General features: G+C 32.3%; 1 protein-coding gene across 1 annotated transcript in view; it reads right to left on the bottom strand.

Moving 5' to 3' along the window:
• Positions 1–22,285, bottom strand: part of LOC129229912 (calcium-dependent secretion activator 1-like) — a 168,923-nt gene that overhangs the window by 142,376 nt on the left and 4,262 nt on the right. Inside the window, exons 2-4 of the mRNA XM_054864293.1 lie at positions 8,899–8,979; positions 6,269–6,438; positions 1,247–1,366 (exon numbers count right to left, since the gene is read on the bottom strand). Coding sequence (XP_054720268.1) covers positions 1,247–1,366; positions 6,269–6,438; positions 8,899–8,979 — 371 coding nt within the window. The remainder of the gene's footprint in view (positions 1–1,246; positions 1,367–6,268; positions 6,439–8,898; positions 8,980–22,285) is intronic.

Raw genomic sequence — 22,285 nt, 5'->3', positions numbered from 1 at the left:
ACAAAATGCAAATGTTGGCTACTTGATGAGTAGTTTGATCAAAAACTACTACTTTCAGTTGGGGGGGGGGGGTCATTTTTTTTCTTCGGTTATTTAAATAAATTCCACTATTTTGAAAACGCACCACTATTTTAATCAGTATCTGTATTTCACTTAATAACCACTGGGAAATGACATTGGTTTAGCATTTACTAAGAAGAAATTACAAAGCTTTGAAAGTAAACATTAAGGATTTCTATTAATTTTGCAAAAAAAAAAAAAAAAAAAACACACACACACACACATCCTTATTTTAATTGTATGTAGTTTGGTTGGCAAAGATTTTAGAATTTGGGTAAGAACTTGAATTATGTGTCCAACTTAAAAAAAGCTAACAAATGTGTTTCAAAAGAAAAAGCAAAAACAGTTCAGTATAAAAAATTTTATTTGGGCTTGATACATATGGTTTATCAAAAATCTTACCAAAAAAAAAAAATCTTTAGTCTGAAACTGAATATTTTCAATCTTAAACAATTAACCCAAAAAGCATTTTAAGAAAACTATAAATATGTGTATTAATTTTATACGTGTATATTACGTATGGTTCTTACATAGATTAAATTGAGGAAAATAAGAGATGGAAAAATCTGTTGAAGATACACTATATTTTTAAAGGTTTGTGCACTTATTTTAACTCAACACCAGAGTTGCAAAAATATTTAAAAATTTATAAAGTCATCAAAAATATTAAACTATTTTTACAAAAAGTTTTAAAGTAATATTGATTTTTTTTAGTGCAAAACTATTTTAGGATCAACTGAATGATGCAAAATCAGGAGTACACAGTAAGTGCAGATTATCACATAAGAAGCTTTAAAAGAAATTGGAATTTAAAACTCTTTCACTAACCACATGCAAAATAAGAAAAAAAAGCTCAACATAGTTTTTAGGATCCTTCTTTCTCTTTCCCTCTCTCATTTTTTTTCTTTCTTTTTTTTTAAACAAATCTCTAGAATATTTTATATCTTTTAGACAACATTTTAGCTATATCAATTGGCATTTTAAACAATTAAAAAATCAGAAAGCAAGCAAATGCAAATGAAAGGAAAATTCAAAGTAATCTTTTGCGCTAACATTATGTAATAAATTAACATTTGATATAAAAATGCTTTATTAAAATATTTAAAAGCATGAAAACAAAAGAATAATAAAATATAAAACATGCAAAATAAAACATACGGCAAAGCAATAAAGGAATGAAGCCTACATGTAGGAAAAAGAAAAGACTAATGCATTGTAAATGAGTATCCAAAGCGGAGCTTGCAGGCACATTAGCACTTTAAGGGGACTGCAATCAGGCCATAAATTTGATGATGCCGAGAGATAGCTAGAAATGGTGAAACAAATGTTATTTCGAAATAAATTCACTACCAAAAGTCATTTTCAAAAGAAAATCTGTCAGACATTTCTTAAATTATACAGCTTGCAATTGTATTTCTTCCAAAACTCAGATATGCAATAAAATCTAAAAAGATTTAATGCCACTTGATACTTTTCCCAATGGAATGTCTTTCAAATAACCAAATAAACATGGTAGAACAGAGTTTCCCAAACTGTGGTTCGCGGACCCCTTGATATTGAAGGACGAGTAACGATATTTTAATTCAAAAAGAAAGCACATTTATGAGGAACAAAACAGTTCTTGCTTAAGTATACATGCAGGACGCAGAAGCCCCCCCCCCCTCCTCCTCGTAACTCTTGGAAGTAAACACACTACACAGATTAATTATTTTTGTGCACATGAGGAAGTTCATATAGTTACAAAACTATATTAAGTAAAATGCAGACACTGAGGCACATTTTTACAGCAGTGAAGGCTACTACAACGCTGCCAGGGTAGGTTTTCCCAAACCATAATTAATAATTAAAATCCTAATACGTCATAAAATTGCAACTCATATGAAAAATTAACACATTTAAGCTAGGCTAACATTGTTTTGTTCACGAAGTTCAAAAGTTCATTTTTGTTAGTAAACATGTTGTAGAAATTTGGGGATAACATTTTCATTCCTAACTAAATTTCAAATAGAATTTTACTTGCATAACTCAAAAAAATAATGTAAGAAAGGAAAACCAGACAAGAGCTCTGAAAAATATACAGAACAATGAATAAATAAATTTAAAGGAAAAGAAACGTACATATATAATAGAAAAAAATAGATTTTTCTGTGTCAAATTTTTTTAATTATTATTCGCGGCTTAGTGGGGGGGGGGGGGGAGTTTATAATTTTTCAGGAGGGGGTCCAAGGAAGTCTGAAGTTTGGGAACCTCTGTGGTAGAATATACAGGATGATTCGAAATGATCGAACTAATTCCAAGATTATTCATTCATACGTTCATTTTAAAAATAATTGCATGAATCAGAATGAGAGAGTGGCTGTTTGAAAGGTTACATTACTATGTTTCAGATAGTTGACGGGTGATGGTGCTAAATGCATCAGTCTTCAAAAAATTTTCAGTTGTTTGTTGATTGTCAAAATGGCAACTCTTCAACAGAAGGCACACTGTGTTCTCGAGTTTGCAAACACAAAATCGATAATCACATTGCCTGAAATTCAATCATGATCAGGGTTCGAAAATATCATATTTTTCGTAATATGGAACACATATCCGATATTGTAATATATATCCAATACAGTGAAACCTGTGTATAACAATACTGTCTATAACAATAAACCTGTCTATAACGATGACCTGTCTATAACCATATTTGTTTAGATCCCAACAGTATCATTGTAGACAGGTTTCACTGTACTTTGATATATATTGGATATTTTGATATATATATCTGATATTTTCAATTAGCACAAACTAAAGTCTTCAAAATAGTAAATGTATCCTAAAATCACTCTTGATTTTCGTATATTATAATTACAACATGTAGACTTAAAATTAGTGTTTCTTTCATTATTTATATCGAATATTTTATTTTTCTTTTCTATGAATTTTAATGGAGTTAATTTAGCATTAGCTGTTTTACTCATTTTTCTTCTGTTCGCTACTTTTACAGTTATATGATTCAGAGATAAATAATATGCATTAGTCTGTAATGAGACATTATCTTTTTTTCTGAGCAATGTTTAATATTTAATTAGGCAATTTTAGTATAAATTAAAATTGTCACATTGCTAATAATTTTATGAATATAAAATATAAGTAAAAAAGGAATATTATATTACTTTGTTATATTAATGATGTATTATGTATCATAAAAATATAGTACATAACTTTTTGGTTATTTTTAATAACACATGAACAATATTCCTATGATTAATATACTTTTTATATCCAAAATACCATAGTTGAAAAAATATATATCGAAAATATCAAAATATCATGATATTTTCAAGATAAATATCTGATATATGGATGCCTCAGTTGCCAAATCAATTAACTCCACTTTTTTTAAAAAATCCTCATTTCTGCTTCAATAGCGCTTAATCAATGCTTAGCTTAACATGAAATTTTTATAAAAGTTTCGGTTCAGTACATTTCTGATCCTGTAATGGCAGAAAATGTAAAACAAGGGCCCATTCACTCTTATGGAAAACACAATCTTCTTCATCACCTTTCTCAACTTTTTGTTTTATGGAGTTAATCGATTTGGCAAGTGAAGCATCCAACTATCGTGATATTTATCATAATAGATATCGACTGATATATATCGGCGAACTCTGATCATGATGCATATATAAAACTCGATTGGTTCTGATATGCTTTAACACGTTTGGGGAGAATTCTCATATTGTCTTAATGTTTCCCCTATTGCAAAGGGTTGCCATATTGAACACTCGTAACATATAAAATAAAACTTGACTGCGAGTAGAAAATTTGCATATTAGTATGAATCTTTTGCTATCATTCCCAAATAAAATATTTAGTCATGGAATAAGTTCAATTTTCCCGAATCACCCTATATATATACTTTTAGAAGTCTGTACAGCAGGGAAAGCACATAAATTACATGCTTCAACTTCAATACAAAATTAAAATCTTCTGCTCAAATCTACCTGCCTTAGAACAGAAGAGCGGCGCCGACTACAAGCAGCGTAAAAAAGAAAGGGACAATCATTCACAAAGAATAACTACTAAACCTACAGCAAAAGGAACAGTTTACAGGAAATGGGTAAGACATGCAACTAAAGATATAATGGGAAATTGTCTAAAAGTATATCTTACTCTTTAAGCACAAAAGACAATCTCATATGTAGCGATTTATTTTTTGAAATAGCTTATGAGTTGATTGAATTTATAAAAAAATATAAGTAAAAAGTATCCAAACTATTAGAAGAATAACAAGGTTTTAAAATAGTTTTTCTTTTTAATTATACATTGCTTAACTCAATTTGGATTAAGGTTAAGAACTAAACTAGTTACTCGTTCTTAATTAATAACTAGCATAAATGTCATTAAATAAGTATTTAATTCAGTAACATTCAGATTGTAGTGAATTATGCACTTTAAATTGACCAACAAATTTCATTTCACAAAATACAGTCTTAAGTATAATTATGATTAAAATAGCTTACTTTTGTCCTTTTTGAGAAACTTACTTTTTACCTTTTCAAAAAAAGTATACAAAACAATTGGCATGGTTTCATTACCTGTTTTATTTTTTATTTGAGCTTCAAAATGGATACTGATGTAAATAATTGTCCAAAATACATTCGCATAAATTTAAAAAAAAAAAAAGATAACATAGTTTCCTTTGGTAACAGCCTTGGAAATAGCACAGTGCTCAAATACTTTCATAGATAATAAAACGTATTTTTCATTTTTCAAAATAACGAATTCCAGATCAAGTTAAAAAAATCCCCTATGATTTCAACTGCAAATTATTCCTGTTTAACAAATTTCAACTAAATGATGATTTCAAAATAATAAATTCAATTTACTCATTTTTTTCTAAAAAAACAACGGTTTAAGAAAAAGCTCTTCAATAAACTTGGACATTAGGTCAAACCTTAAACTTTCTTTCCTGAAAAATCTTTTTTTGTTTTTCTTCTTCTTTTAAGGTTCCACTTATCCTTAAGATCAGTTTCTAACTTATCTTTTAGATAAACATAAATAAAATAAGTACTGAAATGTAATCTCAGGGACATAAAATACTAGTTAACTGCACATTAGTTGTGCAATAAAGTGAGTTTCTCTTGAAAATAAATCTAAAACATGTAAGTGATCATTAATAAACATAGTTTTCATTCTTATATTAATACTTAATTCAAGGAATATTCTAAATTATATATTTAAAATACATTTAACTATAAACCTAAAACATTATATGTTCTAAAAAAATTAAGAAATTAACTGAACACTAACAGAAAAGTCATCTGAAGTCTTAATTCAGTTCAGACTCTTACTACATTATGTATTCATTTCTAACTTGATTTCAAAATAACTCTTCATTTAGTTCCTAGAAATTTGATGAGATACCACTCATTATGAAATTAAACTGCAATACATTGCAGACACAAAATTTAGGTCATATAAATAGTTTATAATTGATGTGATACTAAATTAAAAAAAAAATCACAAAGTTTTACTTTTGCTCAACAGCTATAAGTTATATGCTCATTTGCGCAAAATGTTAAGAAATAGGTGCAATTATAAAAACAAGGATATTCTGATATAAGAATAAGATAATATAAATTCCTAATACTAACATAAGTAAAGAAGAAAACTTCACTTTTTTGATGTGTTTTTTTTTCTTAATAGTATGCAAAATGAACAGAATTACTTAATAGTATTAAAATAGAACATAATTTTAAAACATTTTCAAAACTGAAACATAAAATTACTAAAAATAAAATCTCCAGTATCAAAATTTATTTTTAAAAATTCATGCACATTTATAATTAATTTTAAATATTTTATTTATAGTTAATCTGCTAAGACCTCTAAACTAGAAGAATACATTTTGTAAATTAAAAAATTTTGTCAGATAATAACTCTAATTCAAGTTTCTTTAGCGGCTAATTGCTTAATAAATTTTCAATGGAAGCAATGTGCATCTACATTTCAGAATGAAAAACAAAAACTTTTAAGCACTTGAGATTACTCCGGCAACTCAAAAGAATATTTTTAGACCGACTTTACCAAAACAGAAGTTTTAATATATTACCTGGATCTACTTTATCAGCAGCATTAAATATGAAGAGTATAATATTAGAATAAATACAAAAATCAGTTAATGAAAATCTCAATAGATTTTAAAAGAAATACAAAATACCTATGATTGTATCTCTTTAGTTTTTGAAGGCCATATTTTCCATCAGCACCACCCTTGGAAACTGGTAAGCTTTCAAGATTCAACATCAGCTGATTAATTGAAGACCTCAATTCTTCAATATATAAACTTTCCATTTCCTTGAGTACGAACTTAGGCATTAATTTTCGATTCTGAAATATTAAAATGCAAAGAATATTTACCTGCACAGAGCTATCGCTTTTCAATCTTTCAAAGAATATTTAGTTCCCATAGATTCTTTTCCCAATTTTACTGTACTCAGAACCTATGTAATGATCTGACAGATTATTTAAGGTCAATTTGGTAACAATCTTTGGCGGTACTCAGCACCATTGTCTGTTAAAATAACAATGGGCACATAAGTCTATGTTCAAAAGCATAAAATTCTCCGCATGGACAAGTTTGCACTAAGTTGGTTTTGCCCAGGGGTGGATTTGCTAAGAGGACACCAAACTTAACTCCCAAAGGGCGCACATGTACCAGGACAAGGGGGGGGGAGAGACACAGGTTTAAGGATGCAAAAAAAAAAACGAAGGCACACAAGTTCAAGGGCAAAAAAAAAAGAAGACACACATATTTGAGAGCACAAAGGTGCACAGGTAGAAGACCGCGCCTGCCAGCTGGCCAATAGACCAGTCCGCCCCTAGTTTTGCCTAGTCTGGTTTTTACATGAAGAGAATTTTATACTCTGCGCAGAAGACTAAGGCCCCATATGTTTAACATCTATTTATTTATTGTGTGTGAAATTATCTCGAGGGACAAGGTGGAAAAGGATGATGCTAAAATGTAATAAAAGAACACTGAAGAATAAGATTGCTATAGTAAGAGATTAGTTTGTGGGTGGTTTCAGGTAATCAACAAATTCTAGCCCATTCATATGGATGACTATTGACCCATCATATGGGTGAATTCTTACCCATCCACAAAAAAAAATGTTACATGTCCTTTTATATTTTTTTTAAATAAAGATAATATTTTTTTAAATATGTACTCAAAAAATATTGCATGACAAAAATTATATAAAATTATACTTACCCATAGGAAGCTCTGAACATTAAAGCAACACAATTTTTACATAAAAAAAAACATATTTAATTTGATAATTTATTGTGTTTTTGGTGGGATGTCATAACCACCAATGTTCTTCATACTAATCTCATGCATTTAGGCAAGTTTTAATTTTTGGTGCAGTGTCTAATTCATTCACTTTTTTTTTTTTGGTTAACAGTTAACTATTGCATTTCATACATCCTGTTTGATTTTGAACACAGGTAATTATTATTCTTTCAGAAAACTCTACTGCAATAGTAAATGTTGTCCAGCTTAATATTAGGTACAGTAGAATTTTTCTTTACAGACACTTTCATTCTCTTTTCAGACAAATTTTCTTTATAGTGTGCGAAATGGATGATTTATGACCTTTCATTGGGAGAAATAATAAATATTTTTTTAATCACTGGTTTCAATTTTTACTGTCAAGTATTCAAATGCTGTTTGAGTGGATGCCGATTTCAGAAATTTGACCATCCTTGCCGTTCCTGAACCCAGACAGGATGGAATAAGAGGGAGGGGGAGGGGGGCAATGGATTTCTGGAACTCTGGCTAGCAGCAAACAGAATTCATATGAATAACTCAACTTGAACTTTGCATTAACAATTTCATGCCTACGCAGTCCATAATAATTTGCAAGAAAAGCATGAGAACTAAGAGAAAAATCTGAAAACCTTTTATGTATTTAGATGCAATTTACAGACAACAGAAAATCAAATAAAATACTATATCGTTGCTATAACTGAAGGAAATAAATTTCTAGAAAGTATTAACAGTGATGAGAGGAATAATTTCAAAAGCACCTATAGGGAACTTTTTTGATTAGGTGTACATAAAAAGACCAGGACCACTTTTGTTAGAACTAAAACCTGTTACTGGTTTGTCAAATTTTTCATTATAAATCAAAAAAGCTATAATAAAATTTTCCGAAAATATGTTTAACAAGTTTTTTTTACGTGTACTACAGAGAAGATTCAGCAATTTGTTCTATTTAAATAAATGAGTTATGGAAAAAAACACATCATAAACTAAATTGTAATTATCAGGTTGGTATTAATAATCGATTATTAGTAAATTTAAAACAAAGTATCAGGACTAGAAAAATCTTAAAAACTTTACATGTCCTACATGTTTGTCTAAAAGGTACATGCCCGAATAAACTTCTACATGCCCAGCTTTTTTTTAATTGTATAATAATAAAAATATTTGAGTTCGTTGTCTAGCATTAATCACACAAAATATTAATTTCACAGCTTTGTATCTGAATCAAGAATTATTTCAATATGCAACATAAAAAAAGTTTAAATAAATAGTACATAATAAGTCATTAAAATTAAAAATACTTAATTTAAAAATTGTAATAATTACATGCCCAGCTGGGCATGTAAGGGTAAAAGATTCATGCCCGATCAGAATTTTTACATACCCTGGGCATATTGGGCAATATAATTTTCGAGCCCTGGAAAGTATTATGATCTATTTTATCTGATGACAGATCTATCTACTGATAAAAAATGCAGCTGGAATAAGTAATTAAAATGTTCAAGATTAAAACTTTTTACCTTTTCCATCTCGTTCGCTTTTTGAATGCGACCATCAAGTTCTCTTCTTATTGCAGCAGCTTGCTCATCTTGGGAATCTAACTGAAATTACAAATAATATATTGAGAATATCAATGATTAAAACTGAAACAGTATCTGTCAATAATAAGTTCCTAAGATATACCCAGCGCAGTTGAATTTTTAGTGGAAAAGCTACAAATGACTTCATAAATACAAGGGGGGATTGATAAGCAAGGTCTCCAACCATGTGGTGTCGCTAGTAGTGGGAAGAGAGACGATTGCGCATTCTTTCGGTAGTTTATATATTAGTGTAATATTCTTGCGATCTTTCAGTTCAGTGTTGAAAACCTGTAAATGGAAGTGGCCATCAGTAATGAGTACTCTGACCAATTTTCGTGCACAGCAGCAATAGGTAATAAAGAGTTGACACTAGATAACTGCACTTCAATCGAAATTCATAGGCTTATGAAAGCAGTTTACAGTGACAGTTCTCTTCATCCTGGTTCTCCGAATGTCAAGAAATTCAGAACTGTTCCATCAGCAAAAAAACTCACTATTTTTTTACATGCAAGTGGTGTGCTCTACACAGAATTTCCGACTCGAGATGTGACAGTGAATTGTGACAGGAACTGTGCAACATTATGATTACTCTCAAGCAAAGTATCTGCAGAATCAGACAAGAAAGAAGCATCGTTATTTTGTATCACAAGAATGCAAGACCGCATTTTAGGGCACAAACACAGGATGTTATGGAAAGACTGAAATTCACAGTGGTTTCACAATCTTCTTACAGCGCAAATTTGGCAGTTTGTCTTACCGTCGCTCTCAAAATTGAAAGAGAAGTTTAAAGATCAACATTTTAAAGCGTGTGCCCAAGTTCAGGCATCCATGCACAAATGGATACACATGCACAGCCAGAGACCCTGCCCAGGTCAGCTAGTTGGGGATTCCTGACTGGGCCAATCGCCAAGTGGGCCACTTCAAGCAATTTTTTTATTGAACTTAAAACATTTAAATTCACACATGAAATTTTTTTAAGTGTCATAATAATAAAAAAAACATGTCATTTATTTACTCTATGTGAAAAGAGCGTTTGGAAACAGGTTTATATTTTTTTCTATCTTAAGCAGGGACCAAAGGAAATAGCCGAAGTTCACACGAGCGAATGCTTTCCTCTGTTATCAACTTGCTCTCTAGATTTTAGAGCTCTAGGGTCCATGGCTCCCATAAAGTCACTAAAGATAGCTGAAAATCTCACTTTTCGAAATTTTCGTGGGAGAGTTCCAAAATCCTTTTATCTACAGTATAGCCTAAAATTGATTTCAATTTCAGAAAAAAATGCCCAGAGGGAACTAGTGTTTCCAACAAACCAAAAAAACAGGGCATGCGCTTTCAGATTAAAGGGTACTTTTTAAGAAGTTTTGTAAAACACAAAAGGTGCTTCTTTTACTTTTTGGTTCTCTAGGTACATAACAAAGTTCAAGCACTTTTGATAGTAATTATTTTTAAAATATTGAAAAGCTTTTTGATGTTTAGTTTTAAAGGTAATGCAAAAAACAATATATTCTAATCAGATTCTAGTGGATAAGTAACTGAAACGAGAGAGTGATGTTTCAAGGACAGGCTTGTGCAAAGCTTTACCTTTTGAAAAAAATTTCACTTTTGTGAAGTTTTGTTAAACTTTTAAGGGGCATGGGGGATTGATCAAGTTAAGGGTCAAAGGTTAGCTAAAAAGTGGAAGGACACGGCGCCCTCTAAAAATATTGGGGGAAACACTCAGGAAACCTGTCCCCTTTCTTTTTAATGCTTTGAAACATATTATAAGATTATACTTTTAAATTTTCAATGTCGAAAAACTCTGAAGGAGAGTCCCCGGATTCCTAATAGTAACTAAATGTAGTTTAAAATTGGATAGAGTATACTCCAGTTTTTAAATGCTTCTAGATCACTGAGCCTCCTCTCTCAAACGTGACCAATGATAGTTTTGCATTTTTTAATAGTTCAAAGTTAAAGTGTTTTCATAGAGAACTCTCGATGCTTCCCTGTTCCATTAATTTTACGAAGGGTAACCTAAAATTGCATTTCTAAAACTTCCCATTTTGTAGAATTTATGGGAAGAGCTCTCGCATTCTGTTACAAACAAAGATCGAATAAAATAGACTTCAATTTTGAAGAAAAAAAAAGAAAAAGAAGTTAAAAAAAACTAAGTTGTGGAGGAACCCCTTCTTTTCCCTCCCTTCAATATTACCGAAAATTTCAAAATTGCCGTTTTTTAAGATCAACTAGGAAAATATCGCTAGGAAGGGAACTAAAACCCCTTCTCCAGATTATTTTCTCTGTTTGCCTATATAGATCAACCAATTTTGGAAAAATTCCGGGGGAAATGACCAGATTCCTTTTTTTCCTATGTTGTCAGTATAGAAGCGTTAAGATGTGCTTTTTGAGACTTATAACCATTAGTATCCTTCTTTGAAGGCACATAAAAAATACGACACTGTTAGCTTTATTTTATATTTCATAATTTTCTTTTTTTAGAACTTTAAAACTTGATTTAGAAACTTAAAGGAAAACAGAAACTGGAGGTAGTTTACTGTCTTTGCTCGGCTCGGAAGAATCGAGAGATCTGGTACTGGTTAATTTAACTTTTTTAATTTATAAAGGTGGGCCAAACAAAATACTCTTTTACCGACTAGGCCAAAGTCGGCCAGTCCGCCCCTGTACACAGACAACCGAACTCTTTCTTCAGGGACAGAATGAAGAAATGGGAAGAACGATTGAACAAATGGGTTGCTGTTAATGGCAATTATGTTGGGAAATAAGCTTGAAATATGCAAGAGCAATAAATTTGTCTTATTCTGATATTTTTCCTTGTTGGACACTTATTTTATACTACTCGAGACCTTACTTATCAAACTGAGGCAAAAAACTGCTAATTGGGACAAAAAACTGCTACAGAAAAAATACGCTTAGGGAGAACATACTATTATATAAAAGCTATTATTAATAAATAACAGTGAAGCTCAGTAATTACATCATCCAAAGGGCCAGAATATTTATGATGCTTTAGTCAAACGACGGCATAGACTAAGGATGACCAAACTTTCTGGGAAAAGTGCCACTATCAAGAGGCAAAATAATTACTTGTGCCACTTTTGATTTTTGTAATATAATAAACTACTTAATTTTCAAGTGTAAGTGTCTACTCAATGCTTATGAGAAAAAAAGGTTTAAATAGTTGATGCAGCGAATACAATTAGTGCAATGCATATTTTTAGTTCATTTTTTTTTTCTCTTTCAATGATTCACCCCATATTGGAGAAAATAAAACAGTTTGTTTTCACTTTCAGCCTAATACAACATGAGTAAAATGTACTTAAAAGTTTAAAATGTTTGAAAATTCAACAGAAGTTTTACATTTTAACAAAAGTGTGATGAGTTTCATACCTGTGTACATAGGGAGGAGGCCATAATATTTTTTTAAACCTCTTTGATTGAAAAAAAAGTCGAGTCTTCTCATCATGAATGAGTGTGGTGAAAATAGTTTAGAAAAAAAAAAAACAATTATGTCTTTAAATTATGCATAAGCCCCAAAATTAAAAAAAAAAAGTCAAATTTTTAAATATGTTTCTATTTTTAGATCAAGGTTTGATAGCCTGATTATCTCCTAAAGGGATGCACCCCTCTAAATAAAACAAAACTCTCCATGAGCAAGACCTCCCCTAAAAAAGAGAAAAGTATCCCTTAACGCCCCCCCCCCCCATTATTTTACCAAGAATTTGTGCATAATTACTGCAAAAAATCAAAGCTGGACTGCAAAAGATGAAATGCAGTAATATCCAAAAAAAATCTATTTTTTGTTGATTTCCAAAATTTTTGCAGCTTATGTATGAACTATATATTGTAAAAATTTCAAAAGATTTATGAAAAGAATTTTAATCTTATTATAATAAAAAATTTTAATTTTTATATTTTTTCCTATTTTTTTAAAATTTGACCATTTTTTAAAATCAACCATTTGCATTGTGTATTGAATAAAACTATTACCTACTTTATTCTTTGATTGATGTTTTTTCTACACTGGTGGACAAAATTAAGAGATGGAAAGCATTTTCGTGCATTTCTAGGAAAATATCACATAAAACCCGCATAGTTAGTTGCCATATAATGGCACTATGGTGCTGATGTCGCCTAGATGCATTTACGTATTTTTGTGGGAGTTGCTAAGGCAGCAGGGAGGTATAAAAGTCTCAAGTCAGCTGCTCAGCTCATTCCACTCTATAACAGAGTAGCGATTTTTATTGTGTTTCTTGAATAATCTTGTTGTTTTTTGTTGAGTTTTAGGTGAAATGAGTGAACATCATCATTTAACGAAGGCGTGAGGTGGAGAATTGTGGGTAGACTTGAGGCAGGACAGTCAAAAGCTTTGGTTGCAAGGGAATTAGGTGTAACTTCAAGTATTGTTTCGACTTTGTGGAGTCGGTTTAAAAACAGTGGGACTGTGGACAAGCAGATCCGGCCTTAAGCCAATTAGAGCAAAAGAGCCCAATTGGGTCCCAGCCAGCAGGGGCCCCACTTTAACAAAATCTTTTTTTCTCACAAAAATAAATGAGAAAAAAAATGAAATAAAAATTTTAAATAAACTTAACTGATGTTAATTATAATATGCTTAACTGATATTTAATCTGGAATATGAAGCTACTTTCACTGCAATTTAAGGAGTAGGGAGAATTTCCTGAAGCTTTTGGCATCCCTATTAAAATTAGCAAGATATACTTCCAAAAACACAAGTCTCAAATAAAAATTAAAACATATCGCTAGTTGAACATTTTTAAATCCGTATCCAACGCCATAACCGCTGCACCCACTAACTTCCGGTCAAAAGAAAGGAACTTGGGTAGTATGATTATCAGCAATTAATACAGTGAGCCAGGGTTGGCAAGTTTTTGCCGGGGGCGGAAAAAACTATGGAAAAAACCACGGTTTTTACCGCCCGGCAAAAATAGGTTTTTGCCAGTTTTTGCCAGTGGCAAAAATAGATTTTGTGTTGTTTTTTTTTTCCTTTTATACAAAAGTAAAAGCATGTAAAGATTTTGATAAAATTTTAATTTAATTATTTTTATAGTTTAAACTTACTTTTAAAGTTATGGAGCATTTTCACTTCTAAATCTTTAAACATTAACATAAAATTTCAGTTTGTAGCATCTAAGACAAATAATTAGCTTACAATGAAAATGTAATTAGCTTGTTTATTATAGCATTTTTTACAGAATACTAAATATCTATATAAAGTATACTTAATCAAGATAAAACTATAAAATAAAAATAATTAAAAAGCAAAATACACATTTCTTTAGATTGAAATATCACTTAAATCATCATATCATAGTCTATACCATCTTCATTAAAACCTATTTGTTGTTTAACACTAGAAAGACGGCGTTTTGCGTATACCTAGAAAGACGAGCAGCGGTCACTTTGACCGCCATACTTAAAAGACGAAAATTTCCTCCTTTCGGGATTTTTAACCATAGAAAAGATTTGTTTCATCATATCAGAGTTTTATTTAACAATTTAATCGTAATATAGTCTGCAAATAAGTCTCAGATAGCTTTTTTTTTAATTTTATGTTCGATCAAGTGAAATATACACATGCTTTACACAATTGGCATTGAGAAAGAGGAAATTTGTACAAAAAAAGAGGAAATTTTCTTAGCATGTAATAACTAACAAGTACTATAATCAACCATGCGTGTGTTTGGTTTAAAAAATTTCTTAATATCGCTAGATACCGTACATTACTATTCTTTTACAGTATTTCGAAATACTTATGTTATCACGCCACCTGTATATTAGCCATTAACAGTTCTTCTTTTTTTGGCAATTAGAACAAATGCTCGTAGTTTTATTTCTGCATAATTTAATTTCACACTATTTTAATCTTTTTCCTGAGGTAGATACTTATTTATATGCAGCAAAATTGATCAGTCAAGGTAAGTTGGAGGAAATTGGAGAAATAGGATTTCTTTTTTTGAAATTTCCCCCTTTTTTTCGGCGTCGGACCCTTTTCTCTTTTTCTTTCACTACTTTTTATATTTTGAGCATCAGTTTTTATTAGCGAGGTTTCTTCTGATTCTAACTCAGAAGAACAATCCTTTTCTGAAAATCTAGGCTCCGAAAAATATTCGCAATAGTCTCATGAAAGCAAACTATTCTCATCGCTGGGAATATATTTCTCTTCAGATAAGTCAGTCTGTTCATTCGAACCATAATCTGTTTTTGATATAAATCAACAGTTTCAGGAGTTAATTTTCCTATAAATTTTGCTTGACAACGGTTCTTCTCGACACCATAAAGATAATTATGTGACTGAGCACTTCATTATCACCGAAGAAAATAAACGTCAATGCTTCAAGCAAAGCACATGTTTTGGTACACAAAACATTTCCAGCAAAGATTTTTGAAATTTACCTGTTAATATTTACTTCTTTTTAGACCCAAAGTGATTTCACGTGTCCAGTCACATGCTTTTCAAATTTACCTTCCTCAAATTTGCCCCTGTGCAGATAGCAGAAAACTGAAACCATGCTACCAGCAGGTGTTTCGCATTTTCATAACAGTTCAAAGAATTAAACCTGGCCAGCAGGTACTACTCAAGCTCAAAAACACATTACTCACCCTGACAACTAACAATAGTCCATAGTACACACAACTGATAAGAGAAAAAAGAAGAAAACGGATGCGTAAAGAAAGGTTCACTTAGCGGTCAAATTGACCGTAGTCAGTCTTTCTAGGTATAAACATTTATAGCGACTATAATAATAATCCTAAAGGGAAAAAAAATACTGTTGTAAGATCTTAATAAGTAGTTAGGAAAAGTCAATGAAGGAAAAAGAGTTTGAAAATTAAACGCAGCAAATATGAGCATTTGAAAATCGTTCCGTCTTTCTAGTGTTAAGCATGGCATAGCAATAAACTAGTTTTGCGAGAGAAGCAACTGACAAACGATTTCGTATTTTTGCTTGTATAAAAGAAAAATTTGAGAAATATCTCTCTATTGCAGCAGAACTTGCAGGACACATTTGAAGAGTTGCGACTAGTGTGCAGAAATCTTTATGTACTGCATGTAAATGCATTATTTCTTTAGTGAGGAAAAGTTAATATTTTTCTATATTCAAGTAAATATTCTGTTAATAGTTAAATAGCTTAAAAATCTTAGTAGTGGGATAAAGAAAAAAGTGATTAATTAAATATATGTATATATATATATATTTATAATTAGAATGCAATCTTTTTATTAATTTACTAAGCTTAAACCTTTCAGACGTGGCGTCCGGTATACCAGACATGAACTTTAAACAGCTGCTAATCATTTATTAATTGAATAAGTTACTTGATTTTTTTGTAGTTGACTCTTCACAGTCTGATTATTATTATCTGTACAAGAATTTTTCATTTTGGATTGACAACATAAAGAAATAGGGTTTAAGAGAATGATTTGCTTATTTTTCCAACCACAGATTCTCGTCGCAAAAGTGAGTGTTTTTTATGACTTAAAAAAACATATATAATCTTATATTAATCATTTCAAATGCTTACATTATGTCATATTATTGTTTAGAGAATATTTTACAAACATGTTTGTTTGATATCTCTCATCGTTTTATTATCTGAAATATGTATTTCTATAACATATGTCCGGATTATTGGACGTGTCATAACTCTTTTAATTCCTCACCTAAAAACTTGAAATTTTGTCTATAAGATACTCTTTACCATAGTACACTGTCTACCAAATAAAAACACTTTTGGATAAGTATTTTAAAATTCCGTCTGAAAGGGTTAAGTAAACCATTCTTTGTTTTAGCATTGAAAGAATTGGCTCATTCTGAAAAAATTGTTTTCGCAAACATTTAAAATCTTAAGTTTTGCAATCCCAACATTTCTTTTTTATTTATTTTTCACCTTATAAATTAGAAGTAACATGGAGAGACATAATTAAAATATTAAAGTGCATTACTTATATTATATTGTCACTATTTCTTGATTAACAATATAATGCTACTTTATTTGCAATTAGGTTTTTGCCGTTTTTTCCATTTTTGCCGTTTTTTTCCACTTTTGCCATGGTTTTTTCCACTGTCCCGGCAAAAATACCTTTTTGCCGGTAAAAAACCCAACCCTGCGGTGAGCAATAGCATTAGGGTCAAGGGCCCCTATTTCAGGATCTTGCTATCACATGGGCAATGCCGGAATTGCCGTGAGACTCTGAAATTTTAGAAATTTCCAAAGCTATCTATCTTATTCAATCTATTCATATATTTACTTGATATATATTTTTCACTTTCTTTATTTGAGTTGATAAAAAAGGCTAAAACTCAGCAGCAGCGACAATTTCTCTGATATACAATCAACACTGACGTAGGTGCGATACCGAAAAATAAATAAATAAATACAAATACAAAAGTGACGACCAGCAACAGGCTCTGGGCCCAGCTAGACTGGTCCTAGTCAATTTACAATCCCCAGTGAAGATCAATGGCCCTCTTAAAACTGTCTACTCCTTTGCTCATTACCACCTCTTCCGGTAAGCTGTTCCAAGGTTCCACTACCCTGCTAAAATAATAATTTTTCCTAACATCCATGTTAGCCTGAGATTTAAATAGCTTAAAACAATGACCCCTTGTCCTGTTTTCCGTGCTAAACTTCAGCCCCGTAACATCTTTCATTTTAATAAATTTAAACAACTGAATCATGTCCCCTCGGTCTCTTCTTTGCTCAAGACTGTACATTTTTAGCCTTCTAAGCCTGGAATCATAGTCTAAGTGAGAAAGTCCATTTATTAGCCTTGTAGCCCACTTTTGAACCCTTTCCAATACGTTAATGTCTTTCTTAAGATAAGGAGACCAAAACTGAACAGCATACTCCAAATGGGGTCTTACCAAACTTCTATATAAGGGCAGAAGAACTTCTTTAGATTTGTTTGAAATAGATCTATTGATAAACCCAAGCATCTTATTGGCTTTGTTGCTAGCAATGCTGCACTGTTGGCTAAACTTTAAATCCTGACTTATTAAGACCCCCAGATCAGTAACTTTGTCTGCCTGACTAATGACTGAACCTTGCAAATAATAACTTGTACACTTATTTCCATGCCCTAAATGTAGCACTTGACATTTCCCAACATTAACAGCCATACCCCATTCAGGGGCGCCGACTTGCAAAAATTATTGAGGGGGCTAGACGTCACCGGTGGTCCTGGGGTTATGAACTCCCACGGCGCTCCCCCCCCCCCCCCCCAACTTTTCCCAAAAAAAAAAGTTCAGATATTTTGAACCTTGGAAATGCCAATTTATATATTTTCTGGTGTATGTGATTTATACTAACAAACAATATGTGGCATGTCGTTTTCAAAGTCAATCTAAGAATTTGTATACAAATTTTCTGGTTCAATTAGATCATGTCACTTATCTTCAGTGTGGGACATTTTTGCAGTTCTATTTTGGGGGAAGTCGTGCAGTTCCATGGCTATGCATTGATATAAGGTGTAGGGCACTTGACTTGCATGGAAGGGCGCCTAAATACAGCCTAAATACCCAGCACCTAAATAGGGGTGACTTAACTTAAATACCCGTTAAACTTGCTTTAAATACCAATATTAGGGCTGTCTTTAGAAAGGTGCGAATGTAGACCGCCTGACTAGATTACTGAATTTGAAGTCGTTGACGTCTGGTCGAATATCCAATTCATCAAAAATATCTCGGTGGTTATGAAAGTTGTTCAATCGCATCCCATTGTTGATCAGACAGACTATCCGCAGGTTCGCACACTGGGACAAATTTAAGCGCTCGCAGCACCGTAACACTATCATTATTCACACCACTCGTTTTCAGTTAACCTGCTTTTAACCATAAAAATTATTTGTTGTAACTCATTGCTGAATGTATTTTACAAGGTACTTCAAACAAGGAAAGATTACTATCTTCAAACAAGGAAAATAAAAAATACTGAGACAAATTTGTGAGTTTAGAAAGCATTAAATAACTAATAATTTTCTTAAATTATTGGGGGGGCTCTGCCCCCTCAAAATATTTTTTGAGGGGGCTCGGGCCCCCTCAGGCCCCATGGGGTCGGCGCCACTGACCCCATTTATCAGCCCACTCCGTAATATGATCTAGATCCTCTTGCAACTGATTTGCTTGTTCTTCATTTTCTACAGTCCCCATAACTTTGACATCATCAGCAAAACAATTCATGTTCCCAGAAATATTTTTGTGAATATTGTTCATAAAGACAATGAACAAAACAGGCCCTAACACTGATCCTTGAGGAACCCCGCTTAAGACCTCACTCCAATTAGAATAATTTCCTCTTACAATTACTCTTTATTTCCTTCCGGTCAGCCAGTTTTTTACCCAAATGAAAGTTTTCCCTCCTATTCCTATATCAGCTAATTTGCCAAGTAGAGCAACATGCGGTACCTTATCGAAAGCTTTTTGAAAATCAATGTAAACAACATCTACAGGCTTCTTATTGTCCAATGCCATGGTAACTTTGTCATAGAAATGTAATAAATTAGTTGCACAAGATTTACCTTTCCTGAAACCATACTGAAAATTAGTCAATAGATTATTAGTCTCTAGAAAATTTACTATCTTAATTTTCATCAATGTTTCAAAAATTTTGCAAACCACTGAAGTTAGACTCACAGGTCTATAATTTCCCGCACTCCCTTTATACCCTTTCTTGAAGAGCGGTGCTGCCCACTGAAGATTCACATCGCTATTGTCCAATCCAGAAGAAAAAACTGCATTCAAACTCTGCCGAAGTGCCACAAAGTCAGTATTTCTGAAATTGGGCACAAACCTAAAATTCTCTACTTTGTGCATATCAAAATTAATCCCAAACCTAATACTGTTGTGGTCACTATCTCCAATGTGTTCCCCTGCACATAACCCCTGAACGGAGCCTTCCATGTCGCAGAAAACTAGATCCAAAATCGCGTCCTGTCGAGTACCCTGAGTTACAATTTGATCTAAGAAACAGTCACCAATTACTTTCAAAAATTCCTCTTCTCTGCTATTACTATGGTAAAAATTATTCCAATCAATTCCTGGAAAATTAAAATCTCCCATTATGATGACTGACCCCTTGCTAGAAATGTCACTAATAATACTAAACATCTGTTCGTCTTGACCCTGGCTTAAGTTGGGTGGCCTATAAATGTTCCCTAAACGTAGTTTTTTGCCCTTATTACTAATCAACTTCAGCCAAATCATATCAATCTCATTAGGTTTATTATTAATTACCAATTCATTGCAAATTAAAGTGTCTCTGACATAAAATAAAACCCCACAACCTCTTTTACCTACTCTATCTTATCTAAACAAATTATACCCAGCAATAGATAATAAATCATCATCACTTTCGGTAGCCCATGTCTCGGTAACTCCAATAATATACAACCTCTCGTCAATAATTATGCTTTTCAATTCTTCCATCTTGTTCCTAATACTACGGGCATTTGTATAAAAAACCTTAAGTAAGCCCATCTTACTTTTATTTAATGCTGCACGATTATTTGAATCCCAACTGTTAAAATCTTTTCTCTTATTGGCCACCCTATTTCCGTTTCTACTAAAATCCCAATAGTTAGTACCCTTTTGAATTCTGCTCCTTAAACCATACCCCCCATTCCAACTTAGTTTTTTGATTCTGAAGCCTCTAAAACCAAACCACTAACCATTTTGACCCCTGTAGAGCTCAGATGCAGGCCATCCCTAGCAATCCAATCTCGTTTACATTTACTCCACACATCAATAAACCTGATACTACGCTTAACACAAATTTTCTTGAGTACCAGGTTCATACACCTAGCCCGTTGGTTTAACCAACTCCTACGCACTCCATACCTGGGAAGCAAACCAACCACTTGGACATTTGCCGAACAGTTGGTTGCTTTGTCCAACAGGGAATCCCATTCCTTTGTAAACTCATTGTTGTTACTATGGCCTACATCGTTAATTCCCACCCACAAAGTAACTACATCCTCTTTATTAAATACCCCCTTCTTTTCAGCAACCCTATTTACATCTCTCACCCGAGCCCCTGGCAAACAACATCTAGCCACCTTACGTCTAACTCTGCCTATTGAGTTTCCCACCTCACGCACCATTGAATCTCCCAAAATTATACCCTTTGTTTCCCAGTCAGTCGCCTCAGCAATAACTTTCCCCTTTACCTCTGGAATTTTCCCATTATCTAACACACAGCTAATGCCCATATCCTTTTTACTAACTTCCTCCTTTACCTCTGGAATATTCCCACTATCTAACACACAGCTAATGCCCACCTCCTTTTTACTAACTTCCTCCTTTACCTCTGGAGTGTTTACCCCATCTACACTCCTACAGCCTAATGCTAACTCACCCTCCAAAGTAAGCATCCTAACTCTGATTTCTGAGAGTTCAACACAATTTGTGCAAATGAAATCCTTCTCAGACTCATCCTTCCCCTTAAACAAGCAGAACATCTGACATAGGTCACAAGAAATCCACTTGTCCCCTTTACCACTTTTAACCTCCTTCATTATGCATATAACTCCCATTCTAGCTCAAAATGGTACACTAAAAAAGTCGATACAAAAATACAAAATTGGAGAAATAATGCTAATTATTAGAATTAGAAAGCATTGGAAGTAAAAGATACAAATATTACTAAATCCTAAGACAAGCAGTAAATTAAAATAAACAAGTTACACCCTAAACAGAGCACTCAGGCTTAACAACAAGAAATCAGCACAATTTAGGCTTAGCTACACAGAATAGAAAAACACTTTAAGAAAGCAAGTAAATCAAAAATAAGACTTAAAAGCACAAGAATACTTAATTATATGATAAAATACAATAAAAATACTGAAACTAATGTAGTAAATTAAACAATTACAGTAAAAAATCACTTATCTCAGGAGCAGCAAAAACACTCCCCAGCAACTGTAGCGTCCTCTAGCGGCAGCCTGTTATGCTCTTGAATAATTGAATATTTCATAAACCTCAAATACTGCATGCTTGATACAAATAAAACTTCTCAATAAGAATTCTAAAGAACACAAATTGCCTATAGATTCCATTCCTCTCCTAACATTTATATATATAGCCTAAATTTTAATTTGGTTTTTATATGTTCAATGCCAAAACATTTCCTGGGGCAGCCATCAAACCCTGACATATCTTCTAACCCGACCGATAATGCTTTTTTAAGACTTCAATTTCAAAAAAATTCCAGAGGAGGCTACTTAAACGCCTACCCTTACTTCAACTTTATCACAAAAATTAAATCATTAAGCTTTCAATTTTAAAACATTTCTAAGGAAGGAAAGTTCATAAATATC

Source organism: Uloborus diversus, chromosome 9 (assembly GCF_026930045.1).
Source record: "Uloborus diversus isolate 005 chromosome 9, Udiv.v.3.1, whole genome shotgun sequence".
Lineage (NCBI taxonomy): Eukaryota > Metazoa > Arthropoda > Arachnida > Araneae > Uloboridae > Uloborus > Uloborus diversus.
The sequence above is the reverse complement of the archived record's forward strand: the minus strand, read 5'-3'. Positions and strand labels throughout refer to the sequence as shown.